At 26.5% G+C, this 20000-nt stretch overlaps 1 protein-coding gene across 3 annotated transcripts in view; it reads left to right on the forward strand.

Annotated features, from left to right (window-relative positions):
• Positions 1-20000, forward strand: part of LOC101235932 (nuclear pore complex protein Nup85) — a 57264-nt gene that overhangs the window by 29781 nt on the left and 7483 nt on the right. For all 3 annotated transcript variants that reach the window (XM_065812341.1, XM_065812343.1, XM_065812342.1), the window contains 14 exons: positions 636-758; positions 3120-3157; positions 4604-4697; positions 4986-5089; positions 5244-5327; positions 5432-5497; positions 5599-5649; positions 5769-5869; positions 6328-6413; positions 10907-10938; positions 11410-11510; positions 12901-13000; positions 13665-13716; positions 15942-16031. In XM_065812341.1, coding sequence (XP_065668413.1) covers positions 636-758; positions 3120-3157; positions 4604-4697; positions 4986-5089; positions 5244-5327; positions 5432-5497; positions 5599-5649; positions 5769-5869; positions 6328-6413; positions 10907-10938; positions 11410-11510; positions 12901-13000; positions 13665-13716; positions 15942-16031 — 1122 coding nt within the window. The remainder of the gene's footprint in view (positions 1-635; positions 759-3119; positions 3158-4603; positions 4698-4985; positions 5090-5243; positions 5328-5431; positions 5498-5598; positions 5650-5768; positions 5870-6327; positions 6414-10906; positions 10939-11409; positions 11511-12900; positions 13001-13664; positions 13717-15941; positions 16032-20000) is intronic.

Raw genomic sequence — 20000 nt, forward strand, 5'->3', positions numbered from 1 at the left:
TAAATATAAAATCTTGTTTGCAAATTTAAAACAATAAATGCAGATAAACCTTGCTTTTGTTGATTTTTTCTACAAGTTTTTTCTTTCTTTTTTTTCTTTCTTTTTGCATTTGGAAACTTTGGGATAGTACATGTTTAAGTTTGGGATAGTACATGTCTTAACTTTGGGATAGTACATGTTTAAGATTTTTATATAAGTTTTAATTGTTTTTAAAGTTGTTATTTTTTTTTGATTCAAATAGAACAAAACATGTTGTCATATAAAAAATTGTTTGCAATGATAAAAACAACTTAATTATCAACAACAAGCAATTTGTCGTGTTTTATTAACATGTTACTAATTACTTTTGTTTTACTTTCAATTTATCACGCGCAATATGTTAGCTTTTGAAACAAGGTTAAATTATTTTAGTTGAAAATTGTAGGAAAGCAAAATCATTTCAATTTTCAGCTAAAATAATTGCATAACTTTAATTTATTTATCTTCACATAGAAATAAACTTAGGAATTACAAATTAAAAAAAAAAGTTTATGAATTAAAAATTCCAATTTAGTAAACTTTATGATTTTTTTAATCCTTATTTATCTTATCTATTGCACTTTTTAATACTTTTTTCCCTTAAATTTGTAATTTAGGCTCAGGAAGGTCAATCCGTGACAGATTTTTTAAAAAAATGGGATGTTTGGAGTAAAGAATGTGAATCTCGTTTAGAAGGTGGTGATTTTTCACAATATCCAGAGGTTGAAGAGATATGTATGGTAAATATGGATGATTAATATTTTTTTTAACATCTAATGTGAAAAATTAAAAATTTTTTAAAGATAAATATTAGGAAAAATATAAAAAGGGATCCCAAAGTTAACTGAGTTGTTTTGTTTAGTTTAGAGAGCTTTAAAAAAACAAGCAATAAATATAGTAAATGTCTTAATACCAATATAAAATATTTTTAACAAAGATAGTACAAAGGGTTTGATTTAATTGATTTGAAGTTGTAACAATAGAAATACACATTTATTTTATCTGTAGCAAAATATATAGCAAAATAATATATAGCAAATAATATATAGCAAAATAATTTAAGAATGTAGTTATTATAACATTTTTTTATTTTAAATATTTTTGTGCTATGATGCTGTAAACAAAAATATAATGCCATAAATAAAGAGTTATTTTCTTCTTTTTTTTTTTCACAAGTTAAATGTTTATTAAATTTTAACATGAGTTTTTATTCATGTAGTTCACAAAGGCATGGAATTACTAATAGAATAAAAAAATGTTCCTCCAAAATATTTTTAATGGTTATTGTATGAATAATTTTTTAAAGGTTTTTATAAAATTCTGCTCCATGCATTGGTGAGCTGTCCTTTTAGCTCACTTTTATACTACTATAGATTTAGCTTGTAATCTAATTTTAATTTGCTTGAATTTTTAAAATGCTAATTTTTATCAGGGCAATATTTCAGAATTAGAAGAAAGCAATTGAGATTTTTGAATAGAAGGAAAACTTTGCTCAATGTGTTGAGATTTTTAAAGAGAAGGTAACTTTGCTCAATGTTTTGAGATTTATAAAGAGAAGATAACTTTTGTCAATGTGTTGAGATTTTTGAAGAGAAGGTAACTTTGCTCAATGTGTTGAGATTTTTGAAGAGAAGTTTAACTTTGCTCAATGTGTTGAGATTTTTTTGAACTTTGCTCAGGAATTAACTTAGGTAGCTTTGCAGCTTCTACATTTGATTGTTTATAACCGTTCCACAATGAATCAAAAAATAGTTTTGGATTCATTGTTTACAATAATGAATGCGAAATCACAATATGCAAAACTGTGTATGTACTTTTTTAGTTTAAGAAAATCACTATTGTTATATGATCTTGTATTGTCATGTAATGTGGAGCACTATAAGTTTAGTCATGGGTAAAATCGCTCATTTGTGGTTTTACACACTGGAAAAATCACACACTTGACTTTGATGTCTCAGATATCTTTTTTTTTTAAACCAATTTACTCCTAATAAGCTGCAAACAACAAATATTTAAGATGGGAATTACCAAAAAACAAGGAGTATTGCTAAAGAGATAGAAAACAGTTGACAGAAGACTTGAAAAAATGTAAGTTGTATGAGTCAGCAGTTTTAAATTAAACTTTATTTTTGCCAAATAAAGTATAACTTAAAAATGCATGAATCTTAAGAAAAATACTATAATAATTTATTTAATCAAAAATATAACAAAGTTTATTGGTTGAAAAGAATGTAAATAAAAATACAAACAAAACGTTTCTCAATTTTGAATTTAAATTAAGTAAATATGCAGCTCGTTGTCTGGATTGAAATTACTATAAGTAAATATGTAGATAGCGATCTGGATTTAAATTACTTTAAGTAAATATATAGCTAGCGGTCTGGGTTGTTTCTAATTTTGATAAGACAATCAAAAGATTTAATTTCTTATTTCTTTTTTCTTTATTTGTTTTTTTTTACACAAAAAAAATTGCTTAAAATGTTTAGAAAAAATTGTTTATTCTACAAGAATTTTTTTTTCTTAAAAAACTTTTGTTTAAAATGATTTAACTATTATATGAAATTATTTTTCAACTAGCATATATATTTTGTTGTAAATTATTTATGTAACCTTTTTTTTTAAATTTCACTTGACAACAGATTTATCTATATGGTTTAACTTTTAGTTTAACTTATGCTAAACTTCTGTTGAGGCAAGTTTCCAATTAGGAAAACATGCCTCAGGAAGAAATTTCCATTCAGGGAAACAACTATTTTTAAAATTACATATTTAATTCAATTTGATTTGCGTATTGGATTAAAAATCTTGTATTAAGTGAATAACTTTTAAAATGATGTGATTATCAAATGGTGACTGTTAGGATTTATTTTAGGTTTTTGAATATTTTTATCATACTTTTTTAAAATTTTTTTTTGTTTAGTTTATAAAATAGGTAATAACACTAATTTATACTATAAAAATATGATGTTAATAAGTATAGTAACTTTATACTATAATAAAGTCGATGTTTACATTTATTTTAATGAAACATGACAGAGTACTTTGGGATCTCTAGTATCATTGGAATTCAAAGTTAACTTTATTAATTCTTTTTGTTTAAGCTTCTTTGTGGTAAAGATTCTGCACTTCTAAAACATAAGTATTTTTGCAGTTTATTATTATTTTTTTATTTCAAAACAATTTCTTTACAATACTTGAAATTTAGATCAATTTCTGTTTCAATAAAATTAAAACTCAATTTTTTGAGTTTTAATTTTATTGAAAATAAAAAGTAATCTCTTGATTTACTTTTACCTGTCGATGTAGGTTGGGGTGAGTGGGTGTGTAGCGAGATCTTAATTAACAGGAGGGTTGGAAATGTTTTAAAAGTTTAATAAACAGGGAGAGAATCCTAATAAATGGAATGGTTGGAATTTTAAACAAAGTGAACTAAAAAAGCAACATTTTTCTTGACATCTTCTGAAAATAAAATTAACATTGACTAAAAGTAATCAGAAGGAAATTCAAGAAAATCAACCCACACTTTGTTAACAAAAGAAGTTCCTTGTGAAAAAAATTTTTGTAAACAAAAACTTTTTTTAAGTAAAAAAATATAAAAAACCATAAACAAACTGAAAAATAAAAAAGAATCAAATCAAAGACATAGGAGAGTGCTTTGCAACTTTTTCTTAAGGTTTATGAAGCCATCTCCATATTTCACAGTAGCTTCATTATGGCGTTTTATGCATATCTAGGTTTGTGAAGCCATCTCCATATTTTACAGTAACTTCATAATGATCACTCTAGGTTTGCAGTGAATGAACTCAAGTATCTTATCAATCTATTAATATTTTAAATTTTGTTAAAGCATTTGAAGGGTGCAAGGGAAGAACGGGGATGTCAGTTTTTTGCAAACTGAGATAAATCAAATTTAGTTTTCAAAGACTTCCCGTACGTTATGTTTTTTCCTTTTCTTATCACTAAATTAGACCATTAATTTTTATTTATTTGCTTCAAATTTAACACTGAAGCTAGTTTATGATTTGTACTACATTTTAATAAAAAAATCTCAATATCTTCAAAAACTGATATTCCCTGTTTTTCCCTTGCACCCTTCATTTAATTCTGTCATCCCAATATGTCAAAAGTAATATTTTTACTTATAAACTGTAAACTCTTATAATAGATTCAAAATAGATGCAAAAGCATAATTATAAGTATCGTGCCTTAATATTAGCTTTTAAAATTAAAAAACAAGCTCACAGGATATTTAAAATAAATAAGTTTAGGATATATCAAAACAATTTTAAACAAATAATAAAAATCATCATTAAGAAATCTTCATTAGCCTATCATCATCAATATATCTTCTTTAAATGATTTGTAATGAATATAATTATTTCGATCAGTCTAGTATCATAAAAATCATGCAAAAATATTGTTAGAATTTATCAAAAATAATTCTATAATATTAAAATAAGTTGTTATTGTATTAATCATTTTGAGTCAGTTTGATTCAGTACTGTTTTATTTAGTGTATGCATATTTTTTTAGATTTTTTTAAACAAATGTTGGTTCTTTAAATTTGTATTTTTTTTTTAAATAGAAATATTTGTGAATCTTGGTATGAAATTATGGTAGCAAAACTATTATATACCCAGCCAACTGTTTCTACATTCAATCTTAAACAAATTGCAGTGGTATGTTTGTATTCATTTATGTCAATTAATGTAGTTAGTCAAATAAGTACCGAGATGATGCCAAGTTTGTTGATAGTTTGATATTTTGAATTTTTTTATCTAAAGTTTTTTTTTTTAAAGTTTTTTTTATCTAAAGATTTTTTTTTGACTTTATTTTTGAGATTTATGTTGTTTAATTTGTATAATTCAATCTAAGAAATAGATTAGGGGTTTTTTTTATGATTAAAAACTATGATGTCCAATGTAAATTTGTGTTGATGTAGTTTAAGTTTTAATTTTTTTGTTTAGGACTGTTTAGAGTTGTTTAATGGTATTGATAATGTTAGTGCTTTGGATGAAATTGTTTTGTCGATATTATCATTTGATATCCATACAGTAGTTGAAAAATCAAGGTAATAATGTATTATAATAATATTTTTTAATCAATTTTATTTGTAGTTTATTACTATAAACATTAAAAAAATATCATTTTGTAAAAACACAATTTGTTCTTTTTTTAAAAAAAAAATAATAAAACTATTGGTTTTTTCGATAACTCTAATTCAGTGAAATTTTTCCAAACTGGTGGTTTGTTATGCATCTCACAGATCTGTTATACCATTGTGATTTATTAAAAAGCTATAACATTGAGTAAGTTTTTTTTTGTTTACTAAAAGATTCTTCCATGTAGTAAAAAAAAACTGTTTTTTAAATCTTTTTTTGTGTGTGTTGAAGACCATTGTTTTATTTTTCAGCTATGGTGCTGAGTTACGAGAATTTTTATTATTGGAATACAGTGCAAGTCTTATGTCTCATCCAAGGTAAATTTTCAAAACAATCCCCAATCACCCAAGGTATTTTCATTCAAAACTTTTGAATCTGGAGTATTTCTCTTATTTACAAATATTTGTCATAATTTTAGTTTGTGGTCCACTGCAGCTGAATACTTTCTTAACTCTCCAACTCATGGAAGGTTAAAATATTTGTTTTTATTGTTTCTTTAATATATTAACTTGTAAATTTTTTTTATGAGATCTTTATTATTATTAAGGCGTTATTTTTTAGTTATTCTTTGACCCTTTTTTTTTTTAGGGATTATCTTGCTGCTTATATTGAAAGGATACCTTTAGACTGTGAAAAGAAAGCGTTAAAATTGATCCATATATGTAAAACACATGGTTTTCCAGAATTAAGTGAGTTTTTTAGCTGCAAATAAGTAAATACAACAAAATTTTAACTTCATGCTCAATAAAAAATATTTTTTTTAAAGGGCAAAAGGGTTTTAAAAAAAAGAAGATTTTAATCAATAAGAATTTTAAAAAAGGTTATTAAAAACTTTTTCAATGCAAATCTCAAATGAAAATTTTAAATATTTAGAAAAAATTCTTTTGGTAGCTAAAGAGCCATATTTTTTGCTGGATTAAAAGGATTTAGATTAAACACATTTTATGTTTACAAATTTTTTTTAATGGAATTTTTGTTTACTAAAAGTTTAATTAATTTGTTACTTGTCACAACTTCTGGCATTAAGTACAATTTAATTATAAATTACAGTAGACTTATCAATTATTGTTGATATTTTTGTTTTCTATAAATATTTTCAGTTTAATATATAGTTAATTAAATAATAAAATATTGATGTTGATTTTAGTTCGAGATATATGTAAAGTAATGGGCATGAAAGCAATACGCAGAAAAAGACTTGGTGTAGCTCTTTCTTGGTGTTTACGCTCTAAGGTATTCTAAAGTTCTAAGGAAATATTTGTAAGCACTTAAACAGTATATTTGTCAACTTAAAACTTGCAAATTTTCACAACATGAGCAAATTGAACATTTTCAATTTTTATTTCAGAACAATTCTCAAAGTATTATGATACTGTTAGTTGAATATTTGTGTGTTTGTGTTCATTTAACATAACATTTTTCTTGTTATTTACATTTAAAATGTTATGATAAAAACTATTAATTTCTATTACACTTATTCTCACTTTTATAACCACCAAAATAAAAGCTAATTTTGCTCTATGAAATTCCATCTTTTGTTTCTTGCTCATTTTCTAGTGACCATACCATTTATGAGACCAGGTAAATCACTGTAAGATATTTTAATTATTTCTGCTTTTGTAGTAAAGTTATTTCTCATCTAAATCTAGACAACATTCCTGAAAAAGAATAGTCTTGTAAAAGTGTGAATAGTATCCTGGTCTTTTTATTAGGAGTGCACCATTTTTTTGCCTACTTTTGGCCCATGTTGATTGGTACAGGCCAGTAAAACTCATAATTTATTGTTTATGTTAGAAACTTTTGTATTTACTAACTCTTTAACTATAAATTAGTGTTCAACAGACCATATTTTTCTGATAAGCTTTTATTCCCATGAGATCAATACCTAATCTATACCTAAAATAATAGATTCCTACAAAAACATTACAAAAATAAAATAAAAAATTTGATGATTTATTTAACTAATGATTGTTATTAGTTATAACAGTTCAAAAAAAATAATATTCAAAAAAAACTACCAATAAAAAAAAGTTTATTAAAATTAACTTTAATATAATATAACTTTAAAATAAAATGGTAAACAAAATTGACACCAACCGCCACTCATTTGTAAAAAATACCAGTTGCCAACCTTGATATCTGGATAATGGAACTTATGAACATTAATTCTGAACAAAGGTCAATAATTGATTTACAAGCTAACCAAATTAAAAAACTTGATCAAAAAATATCAATGATTGAAAAAGATATAAAATCAACTCCAGTCCAACAGTTTACCCCAGACTCACCATCCTGGAGTAACATTGTTAAAAACAAACCAAACATATCCTCACAAATAGGACAAGTCTTAGTTGAGCTTAATTAATTTGGTGTTCCTGAATCACAGCTTGTGATACCAATCCAACACTCCCAGTACTATCATGTGTCTCTGGCATTCTTAAAATTCTTGGAATCACCGATGAAAATATTGTCTTCTCTAAACGTCTTAACATGAAAAAATCTTCAAACAGTTGTCCAGTTCTAATGAAACTTAGACCGCCCTATTCAATGCCCATATGCTTGCTAATCACAAAATCTTCAAAAAATACATGGTAAGCCCTGATTTGTCTCCTGCTGAGAGAGAACTAGAGTGCCACCTATGTAAGAATCAAAATGCCCGTAATACAAAACTTTGTTCTGAAAACCCTGAAGCACTATTTCACTGGGGCAGCCGCTGTGGAGCAGTCATTAAGATTTGCGGTGCCCTTAACCCATGCTCCACCTCACCCAAATAACTCAACACTCCTTATGAAGCACCTACCCACTATATTTACAACGAACTTATGTTTACTCTGTAATAAAGTAGATACCCTAAATCAATACCTTGCCAACTCTAACATTGATATTGCATGTTTGACTGAAACATGGTTAAACTTTAATGCCAAAATTGTTATCCTTTCACAATTAAATGAGAACTACAATTTTGCTAGCTCAGAGCGACTAGACCAAATTAGAGGAGGCACCCTGATACTTGTTGATGAAAGATTCTCAAAGAAAATTGAACATACTGATCTACCTATTACCACATCATACAAACCTATTCGTAACATTGAGCTTACCATTGTCCCAACCTTTCCAAAACTATTACCACCTGGATACTCATCATGTTTAAAAATTTGTGCATATATCCCAGTCTGGTTAGTAACTGCACAGCGAGAAGCATATTTTCAACTTGCACAACTCATTGAATCAGCAATCAGTGATTGCGCTACCAACAACAAACCCCTAATTTTTCTTACAGGTGATCTAAATAAATGTTCTACAGATTTTATCTCTCGTTCGCATCAATTAATTAGTCTAAAGTCAAGCCCGACTCGAAAACTAGCAATCTTGGATATAATACTAAGTAACGCACCTAAATGTTACATTTCTCAAACTCTCCCTGGGCTCGGTAACTTTGATTACCTCGTTGTTTTATGTTACCCATCATTTTATCTATATAAAACATACCTACCCCCTCCAGGTAAAATTACCTACCGCTCTGGTAAAATAGGAGATACAGTAGAATTAATTAGAGGCACTGAGCTCAAAAACTTAGTCAAATTGCATCATGATATCCAAACCGCATGCAACAATTTCTACAATGCAATATTTGCTGCTCAAGATTTGTGCCAACCATTAAAAACTTTAACACTTATTAACTCCATACCTTGGATGACTGCCTATATTCAAAGGAATGCTGCAAAGATAAATAAACTAATCATTAAAAGAAATATATTTTATAACAAACGCTACATATCAGACAACACTGATTTTTGGAAAGAAGCAAAACAACAAATAATAAAAAATAAGTCTGTAAATAAAACAGAACAAAAAATAAGTCTGTAAATAAATCATCAGTTTCTGAAAATCAAATAAACTAAACAATCATTATCATAAGGTTTGGAAAGATAAAAATGTTTATAATATCCTAATCATTATTAACATGTATGCAGATCAACCTGCAAATCCCATTTTTACTTACAATAATATTTTTAACCCAACTAAGTAAACTAAAGTCTGGATTACCATGCTCTTATAATCTGATTTCAATTCTGTTAAAATCATCTCGTTTGGAAATATCTGCATCACTCTGTATTCTAGTTAATTAACTTATTGAATGCAATCATATGCCAGATCATATGGAAACCAACTCACTTAACATCTATACCTAAAACAAAACGAACCCACTTTCTATGGAAGATTATCGGCCATTAGCTATTACATCTGCTCTGTACAAAATCTTTGAACATATCTTGTGCATATCTATTGTTAATCATACAAAGCATATTTGTACCACAAATAAACAATTTGGGTTCCTCCCTGGACATAGCACAATGGATGCTATAATTCAAGTAACAGAAGACTTTACCAAAGCAAAAGACAATAAAATGTCAATATTAGCCATCTTTTTTGATTTCTCAAAAGCTTTTGATATGGTTGATCACTACAAATTGCTCTTAAAACTTTAAAACTTGATTCTTAGCTGGCTTACAGTATGGATTGCTAGCTACCTACACAACTCTTGTCAAAGAGTAAAAACAATTAAGCAAATTAATGTAACCAAATGGAAATATATTAAAGCTGCCACCAAAGACAAACCTACAAAAATACGCCGATGATATGTTAATTTACATCATCTATGACAAAGATGCAAAAAACCTACCTCAATCTATTGTGGATAGCGTAGCAAAATGGGCTACTGTTAATGGCATGAAATCATTTGAAATGCAAAACATTATTGATAGAGAGTTGCCACCCTAAACCCTAAGAATTGGCGATGGAATTGCAACTTGAGGTTGCAATTCTTTTAAACTCTAAACTTGAATCAGTTGATTGCTACAAGTACCTAGGAATCCTAATTAAAAAAAATCTTAACTTGGATGATCAATGAATAAAAGTTCATTACTCTATTAAGTCAGTACCCTACTTACTAAAGTACCTTAAAAAGATTGGTCGCACTCAATTAAACCTACTTCAAATTTATAGATCCTACCCACTCACATTCTGTACAGCGCCCCTCTTGTCTTGCAGTATTGCAGCAAAAAAAGAGCTACAACTATTCCATAAACAATCACTCCAAGTTATTGAAATTGATACAATAACCTCACACCAATTCAATATCTGTCACAATATCGAAGAGCTTATTTATAAAACGTATATAAAATTATTTTAAAAATTTTTATCTAACTTAACACATACAATAACTTCAAAACTCAACCCACAGGAAGAAAATCTGACAGTTTATTCTATAAAACCAATACTGCTAACACTACATTGTAAAATAACCTTTGTTTAGAAATATTTACGTATACTTCAAGATGGTATTGAAAACCTATACCCTTGTAAGTAATATTGTCAGTACATCTCCCACTTATCATTTTTTAACCTAAGAAAATAATACTTCAGATACATTATGAAGAAAAATTGTAAAATTCATTTATATGCTATGCAATTTTAAATAAAATCAAAATAAAATAAAATAAAAAGTGTGTTGAGTGTATATGATGTATCAGATAATAGTGTGTTGGGTGTAAATGGATTATTAGAATTATCTCTTACTTCTTGTTCCAACTATTTTCATTTAGTTAACATAATTTCATAGTGGTTGTTTTTTGCATGCTTAAAAAACTTTTTGTTGTGTGTAATTTAGATTGCATCTTGTTGCAACTATTATTATAATTATATGGATTTGATTATGTTTTTAGGATGAAGCATTTGCATCAATAATTACAGATCAGTAAGTGCTATAATGTTTAAAATATTATTAGAATTATATTATTAGTTTATTATATTATTAGAATTTCATTGTGTTATATTGAATTTTTTTTTGTCACATTTAGATCTATAAAAAATTGAATGGACTGATATATTAAATAGTTTCTAGGTCTTCTGCAGAAGCTTAAATTGTTTTCTATTGAATATACCCGTTTATAGTTTTAATCAACTTATGAGGTTTTAAATTTCAACCATCTTAAAACTCTATTGAAAATATAATCTGTTGAGAATTTAGGTTTTTTGAATTTTTAAAACAGTTATATGTTAAAAGTAAATATATAAATGCATAAAGTTGTTGGTTAAAAATTAAAATAGTTTTTTTCTGTAAATTTAAAACAAAATTTTAGTATTTTAATATGCAAATATTTATTATTTTTTCAATAATTTATATTCTTTTTAGAGTTCAAACATTTTTTTAAATATAAATTTACAGATTTTTAGACTACTATAAAGACACAGGATCTTTTACACAATGTGATTTAATCGAAAATCTTGGATCTTCTATGCTACTTCATAATAAATTGACATTCTTAGGTAAACATTTTTTTATTTGCTGAATGAAAAGCTAATAATATTTTAAATTTTAAGTAGTGAACGGAAACTTTTGGCTTCGGCCGAAGTTTCAACCGAAACCGAAATTTCTGCTTCAACAATTTTTTTACTTTTCCTGTTTCGGCCGAAATTTCGGTTCAAACCGCAACCGAAATGAACCGAAACTTTTATAAGATTTTTTTTAAGTTTTAATTTAGAGTGGGATCATGACGATTTCCTAATTGTAATCGTTTGTTAGTAAATCAATTTTCAATTATAACAATTGTAGAAATTTTAATTGAAATCACGTTACATAATAGTTTTAAGTTACTAATCTCAAATCATTCTTAAAATGAATTAACATTTAAGTTAAGCAACCCAAACCAATAGTTTCATCAAAATTTTCTCAGTACTAAAATTTTACAATAGAAAATAATTGATAAAAAACTGGTTTATGGAATCATTTTACCGTGGCAGCTAGTGATTTCAAATACGGAACTTGCAACATCTATAATTTAAAAATATCTCGTGGATCGCACAATCCAAAACTTCAATCACTTAGCGGACTTTCATCACATTTAAGAAGTTGTTTACTCTAAAAAATCTCCTAACTGAAAAAGCAATTTCTCATAACTACCGGCAGTCCTGAAAATATACCAACTTCAGATCAAGTTGAGTCTATTACAATTAAAAAAAGAACAATACCCTTATTTGACGCCATAACAAAATGGCAGAGGGCTGAAATGTTGCAATTTGCAATGCCTGGCTGGGTTGACAATATCTCAAAAATTGATTCAAACTCCGAAAAAGGTCTGAAGTTTCATAGATTTATATTAGAAAACAACATTAAAAGCAAAGTTTGGCTTGGCAAAAGTAGCAGAGAGATTCCTTAGACCTCGACCAACATCTACCGAAGTAAAAATGTTGTTTTTAACTGCTGGAGACATTCTTTCAAATGAAAGAAACAGACTTTTGCCAGAAAACATGAAAAAACAATGTATTCCGCAGAGAAAATACTTCAATTATTACCTTTAATTATTGAAATGTCTTGACATATTATAAATTTAAACTATGTTTCATAGTGATTGCTTAGATATATGTAAAATAGCTTTTTTTGCTTTAATTTGGTGATCATAAAGGGTTAAGGATTTTAAACATTCTTTTACAAATTTCGGCCGAAATTTTGGTTTCGGTTTTAGCCGAAGTTTCAGTTTCGGCTACGGCTTTACTGAACTGAAATTTCAGTACTTTCGGTTTCGGCTCAAATTTCGGTTTCGGTCGATCACTAATTATAAGTTAACTTTCATGTTGTTCAAAATCTACGCAAGTTATAAAATACCTAAGTTTTATAGCTGTAATATCATTAATATATAAAAATATATTTTGTATGTAGGTAAATACTATGATTTTCATAAGTTATACGCTGATGGAAACTTTTTAGAAGCGAGCAATTTATTAGTATCTCTTCTAACTTCAAATCTTGCACCTAAAAAGTAAGTAATACTGTGATGAATGTTCATTAGGAGTTTTCAAAGAGTTTGTAATCAAAATATAAACTTTAAAATTTTGAGAAAAAATAAAAAGTTGTTGTCAATTTAAATTAATAAAATATATAATTTAATTACAAAATTGCTCATATCACGTTTCAATAATAAATTCTACTTATGATTGTTTTGATTATATATGGTTATCATCACTTAATAATTTGGTCTCGTAACCTCAATTACTTTTGATTGTATATGATAATCATAACATGATTACATTGATTATAATGATAATCTCAATTACTTTGGTTCTATATGCAAGTAATGAGCCACAACACTAACTTGTACATTAACTGTTTTTGTAAAAAATATGTTATGATAAATGATAACTTATTTTTAGAAGATGTTTGCCTAGCCTAAAAATTTGTGTATTGGGGCAGAGAGGGAGGGTTATATTTTTATGATTTATAATGAAGCATTTTCATATTTGAAACTAAGTTTAAATAAAACTACTTAAATCAAGTCAGCTTTAATTTAAGTTAAAAATTCTTAAACCAATTTGTTAAGGAAAGAAAATGTATAAATCTAGTGTTCAAATAGAAGGTTAAAAATTAATTTCTAATTTACAAAGTATTAATAGAACATTTTTAATAGTTATTTCTGTAATTTTTAGATTCTGGTTGTCAATTTTAATAGATGCTCTTCCTTTATTGGAACATGAAGAGGTATTTAAGTGATCATAAATAATTAACCTAAATAAATATTATTATGTAATCCACTAATTACATTTCATTAAATTAATGTTTTTAAACATTTTGGTCTACATAAGGACAGAATTGAAGGACTTTGCGTTGACAGGACACGATTCTTATATAGATAATGTTACAAGGTAGACATAGTTGATTGTAGAAGTCCAAGAATACTTTATTTCCATAATATTTCTAAATTAAATTTCTCAAAATTTAACTAAATTCTTGTTTTGTCTTCTTCCCTTCTTGCTGTAATGAATATTTGCATCGAATTCTGAGTTTTTAAGATTTTGAATGCAATGAGTGCGTGAGAATAGCAAAACATATATAATTGTCTTTTATAAAGTTAAACAACCTAAGTTACATAGTTAAAAATAATTTTTGCAACAAAAAATTTCTTTGAAAACCAGATTTAAGAGAAAAGCAATTAATTTATGCTGAAAAAATTCCAAGTACAGAAATGAGCTCAATAAAAACAAAAAAAATCGGCTATTCTTGACAACTCAAGAAAAACAAAAAAAATTGAATATTTTTGACTACTCAATAGATACAAAAAAAATTGACTATTCAGACAAAATAGGAAAAAAGGATTCAAGCGTTGAATGAGCCAATCAAAGCACTGTAGATTGAGTTGAATCAAATTAACAAAACTAGAATATAAGAAATTACAATGTAAATACAAACCAGTTGAAGAAAAAAAACTAGAAGTGCAATAGAATACATAAACCTAGAATCTGGCCAGTATCGGGAAAATGTTTGGTAGATATAATTAGAAAAATCACTGGGTTCATTCACTAAATTACATTTAAAATGCGCTAAATTACATTTAAAAAGTCACATTTCTGAACAGTTAAATTATCTGGTGATACAAAATGTTAAACAATCATTGCGTAAAACTGAAAAAAAAACAGTAATTAATCAAAAAGAAGACACTGAGCCAGAAGTTAATTTTTTGCTGAAAAGAGTCTATAATCTGCAGGTATTTCTAAAGTGGAAGAAACAGAGGTTGCTTCCACTTTAGAAAAGATAACATGTTACAACAAAAAATTTTAAAAGTTGATAAGATTCATAGCTACAAAAGAAAATCTGTTTTGAAAAAGTAAAATAGACTCTATTTTCTGGTGACACTCACATGGTGACATGTCAAATGAACAAATAAACAGAAATTTTGTTACAAAACATTCTATATGGCTAGATAATGAAATTAATTTCAATAATTTTAAAAATTATAATGCACCTAAAATAAACCTTCTACAAATTCTCCATCTTCCTCTAGCATTGGTCGACCACCAATTACTGACATTCAAGAGAGTTCGACAAGAACTAGTTATCGATATGTTAGCAATTCACTGAGTCCTCTACTTTATGGCTTTTCAGATTATTATTCGCTACTGAGCTTTCATGGAAACCATATGTACAATCCATTGCAAAGTTAGCATCTGATAAGATTGCCTCTCCTTATCATGCTTGCCAATTTTTTTCTCCAGACTCCATTTTCTACATCTACAAATCTCTTATTTGTCCTTGTATGGAATACTGTTAACCTTTTTAGGCTGGTTATTTTAATGATGCTGTTCTTTTCAAAACTTTCTCCCATTTCATTTTTCCTGACTCAAACAGCCAACAACCTTTTAATTTTTCTGTCAATCAGTTTCTCATTACCTTGTTGGAAGTGAATTAGTTTATTTTTATATATATATATATATATATATATATATATATATATATATATATATATATATATTTATGTGTATATATATATATTTATGTGTATATATATATATATATTTTTATATATGTATATATATATATATATATATATATATATATATATATATGTATGTATGTATGTGTATATATCTATGTGTGTGTGTGTGTTAAGAGAATTGAGAAACACACTTATTCATGTTTTTGCTTCACCGGCACTTATTATATGTTTCGTTTTAACTAAGATGATGAGGAAATTTTTATTTTATATTGAATTTGATATCAAGGAATAAAAGAAGCTTGTTAAGTGGATCGAAAAAGATTGTAACTTTATCTGATAAATAAATTATCTGATGCAGTTAATATTTTCTTGAATCAATAAAAAAAAAAGTTAGTATTCCACAAGTAAATATTTTTATGTTAAGTAACCTAAAATTTTTTGTTTTTTTCAGTACAGCTAGTTTTTTTCTTAAACATTTTTATATTGTTTTTAGCTTTTGTTTAACAGTGAGCAGACATATGAGTTAATGCAGTGTCTTGAAGAATTACATCTTTGCTTCGATAGAAAACTTTCAAAAAGCAAAGTAAAAAATTTTTTCAGCATATTTATACAGAATATTTATGATTACACTGTTCAATATTTGCTTATGTCAAGTTTGATTTTGGCATTTAAAGAGTACACTTTGAATAAAAGTTTGCTTTTGTAAATTCTAAAATTGATGAAAAGTTGTATTGTATACAATTCACATAAAAATAGTATAACTGACTTTAAAATTATTAGAATTCTTATATAATTACAAAACAAAACATCAGTATGAATAGTGTTTTAATGTTCACCACAATATATAATAATATATTTGTGGTGAATAGTGTTTTAATATTCACCTCAATATATAATAATACATTTGTGGTGAATAGTGTTTTAATATTCACCACAATATATAATAATATATTTGTGTTGAATAGTGTTTTAATATTCACCACAATATGGTTTATTGAAATATAAATCCTAAATAAGAGGGAAATAAGTTTTTTTAACAAAAATATTTTTAAGGCTAATATTTTACATAGCAATATGCATTGTGTCATTATCGAAATTGTACAAACAACTTTAAATATTTCTTATAGATTATAAGTGCTTCAGATAAACAAAATTATATATCGACAGTTTATAATTTTGTTTGTTTTTTTATGTAAGAAAATCTTTATGGTAGAGTTTATTAAAACTCTACCATAAAGATTTTCTTACATAAAAAAACAAACTGATTAGTTATTAAGATGAATGTGATAAAAATGTGTATAAACTTAACTAAATACTTCATCAATATTGTTGAAAACATAACAATTTCTAACACAGAACAACATTGTGTATTCATTGAGTAATATAAAACTTGAATAAGACAGTTGCTTGGAATATTTTACACACTTTGTGCATGTTAATGCCTGCCAACTTTGTTAATAAAATATCTTTTTATGTGTAAAGCACATATAAAATGAAATAATATTAAAATAAAAAGATATATTTGTAGTAAAAGTTATGCTGATTAAGAATCTTTTTTCAGAAATGAATTTGTTATTTCCTGAAAAAAGTTTTTGTTGAATTACAGAAAAGTCATATTTTCAAATAAAACTGAACATTAATAATTTTAACACTTAGCTATTTTTTGCATCTTATTAACTTTTTAATTCTAAAAATAATTATCCTTTTCTATCATTATTATCTCTTATTCTTTACTATAATTTACTAGCAATTTCCGGTGCAAATCTAAATCAATTTAAATCAATAAAATCTAAATCAATTCAAAATGCCAAAAAAATTATCAAAAAAGCTCCAAAAAAAAATACTCTGAGGAGCGAATAAGTATGGGGGTTGAAAGAATAGTGGTGAAATAATTTCATGCAAAGCATTTCAAATATGAAATATTTCCAAAAGGTAAAATCGTATAAATAGTTGTGTAAATTGGCAAAGGTTTGGTATAGCAACAACTCTAAGTAGAGTGGTTGGATTAATCAGGATGGATGGAAGATACACAATTTATGCAATGGTTGAATAAATTTTTATACCAACAATTTAAAAAATTCCAGGGACGCATGTGTTAGTATTGGATATTCAAAAGACACCTGTAATATCAAGTTGCACTAATGTGCATTGAGAATAATATCAAGTTAATATGTTTACCAGCCCACTCCTCCCACATACTTTAAACATTAGATGTGGAAATATATTGTCATGTCAAAAAGGTTGGGCAAAAGTTATAACAACAGCATTATGCAAGCACATTATGCAGCAATTTATCAAAAGAAAGTTTTATTCAGCTTAAAGCCTAACTTTTCAAAAGTGGTGAAGTATTTACACGATTATGAAGTAATTGGAGGATTTCAAAATATTGGTTTATTTCCACTTGATATAAACAAAATTAATAAATCTAAATTAAAAATTGCTGAAACATTTGAACCACCACAAACTCTGTCTACACAAACTCAACCTACACAAGCTCAACTTACACAAACTCAATCTAACAAAAATCTTAACGCATCATCTCAATCAACACAACATCATTTGCAACTTATTGAAACACCAATTTGATCAGCAGACACCAGCAATACATGCATTGAATCAAGCAGTAATTGGACTTAATACTTTTTAAAATGCTCTTTTAAAATTTTTAAAAGAGCATTTTTGAGTCCAAGATGTCAATAAAAAATAAAAATAAAAAAATGCAGGCATAAAAAGAATGGAATGTGAAAAAATATATAAAACTCGTGAAGAATTTTATTGAACAAAAAAATGTTAAAACTTATAAAATCTTTTTTTCTTGTAAACTATACCTATCATTTTGTAAATAAAGCCTTTTTTATTATAATTATTTTTATTATAATTAATTAAATTAAATTACCAATACTTTAACACATTCAATTTTAACCGATTTATCGGGTAAAACTGAATGTTTTTTGTTTCAAATAAATTCACCTTATTAAAAAACCTTCAATCATTTTTTTTTTTTTTTTTTTTACATATTTGGATAAAGCTCAATTTTCTCAGCAAAATCAAAAAACAAATATTTTAAAAATCATTTTACTATTAAATAAAAAAATTATAAAAAAAGATTCAGTTTTATTTTACTCTACTGTTTACAATGTAGTAAAAAAGTATTATAAAACTATTTTTTGTGAATGAACAATGCAAATAGTAAAAAACTAATTCGAAGCAGAGACAAAGTAAAAATAACTGTTTTTTTTTTCCTTTTTTAATATTTTAATTTTTTTTTGTATACATATGTATATGTATATATATACATGTATATACATACATGTATATGTATACATGTACAAATATACATGTATATATATATATATATATATATATATATATATATATATATATATATATACATACATATGCATGTATATATACATATACAAATATACATGTATATACACTGAGGCATATTCGTTTAGACGCATCAATTTTTTTCTCTTTATCTTAATTTTTTTCTATGTAATGTCAACTAATATGCATGCAAGTTATTATCAAAATAATTGTTGTGTTGTGGGCTAATAAAAACCACAAAAAAAATTTTTCTATGTCTCTTTATTAACATGAGAGTATGTTTGATATACAAAAGCACATTTTTTAATTGGAATATATCTATAGACGCAATCAGGTTAATAACGGTATTTATTGATTTTTAATCACTTTTACACAAATAGATTGATAAATTTTAGTGTAATTTGATCTTTTGCTCTGCCAGTATCATTTTTATTGCATTTTACGAAATGCCTAAAGGAAAGTATTTAACAGATGCTGAAAAAATACAAATTAATTTATATCATGGCTCAGAAATCTCACCAGCATTTTCTATACGAGAAATAGCAAGAAAAATTGGAAGATCTGACCATTTTGTACGAAACTACATGGCAAAAGGTAACAATTAAGGTGTAAAAAAAGCAACAAACGGCAACAAAGTATTAAAAAATCAGCAAATTAATCGAATTCGCTTCGAAGCAACCAAAAATAAATTGAATGCAACACAAATAAAGGATAAATTATTATTGCCTGTCACCAATAAACATGTTGCACATATTCTACGTACAACACCAAATATAAAGTGGAGGAAACCACACCAAAAACCAATGTTAAAAAAACACCATAAAATTGCTAGATTACAGTTTGCTAAAAACCATATGCATTGGACTCATGAGTGGCAAAACGTAATATTTTTAGATGAAAAAAAGTTCAATTCAGATGGTCCGGACTCTTACAGTTGTTATTGGCATGATCTAAGAGGAATAAATGACCCGCAAACAAAACGAAATTATGGAGGAGGAAGTTTAATGGTTTGGGGTGGATTTTCTTATTCAGGAAAATTGACTCTGTGTTGTGGTTTACCTAAAATGAACTCGATAAAGTATACAGAAATGTTGGATGATGTTCTCATAACTTATATGGATGAAAACATGGACGATAATGCCATATTTCAGCAAGATAATGCTGCAATTCACACATCTAGGCATTCTATGGAATGGTTTAAAGACCACAATATCCCGGTTCT

Source organism: Hydra vulgaris, chromosome 12 (genome assembly GCF_038396675.1).
Source record: "Hydra vulgaris chromosome 12, alternate assembly HydraT2T_AEP".
Taxonomy (NCBI): Eukaryota; Metazoa; Cnidaria; class Hydrozoa; order Anthoathecata; family Hydridae; genus Hydra; species Hydra vulgaris.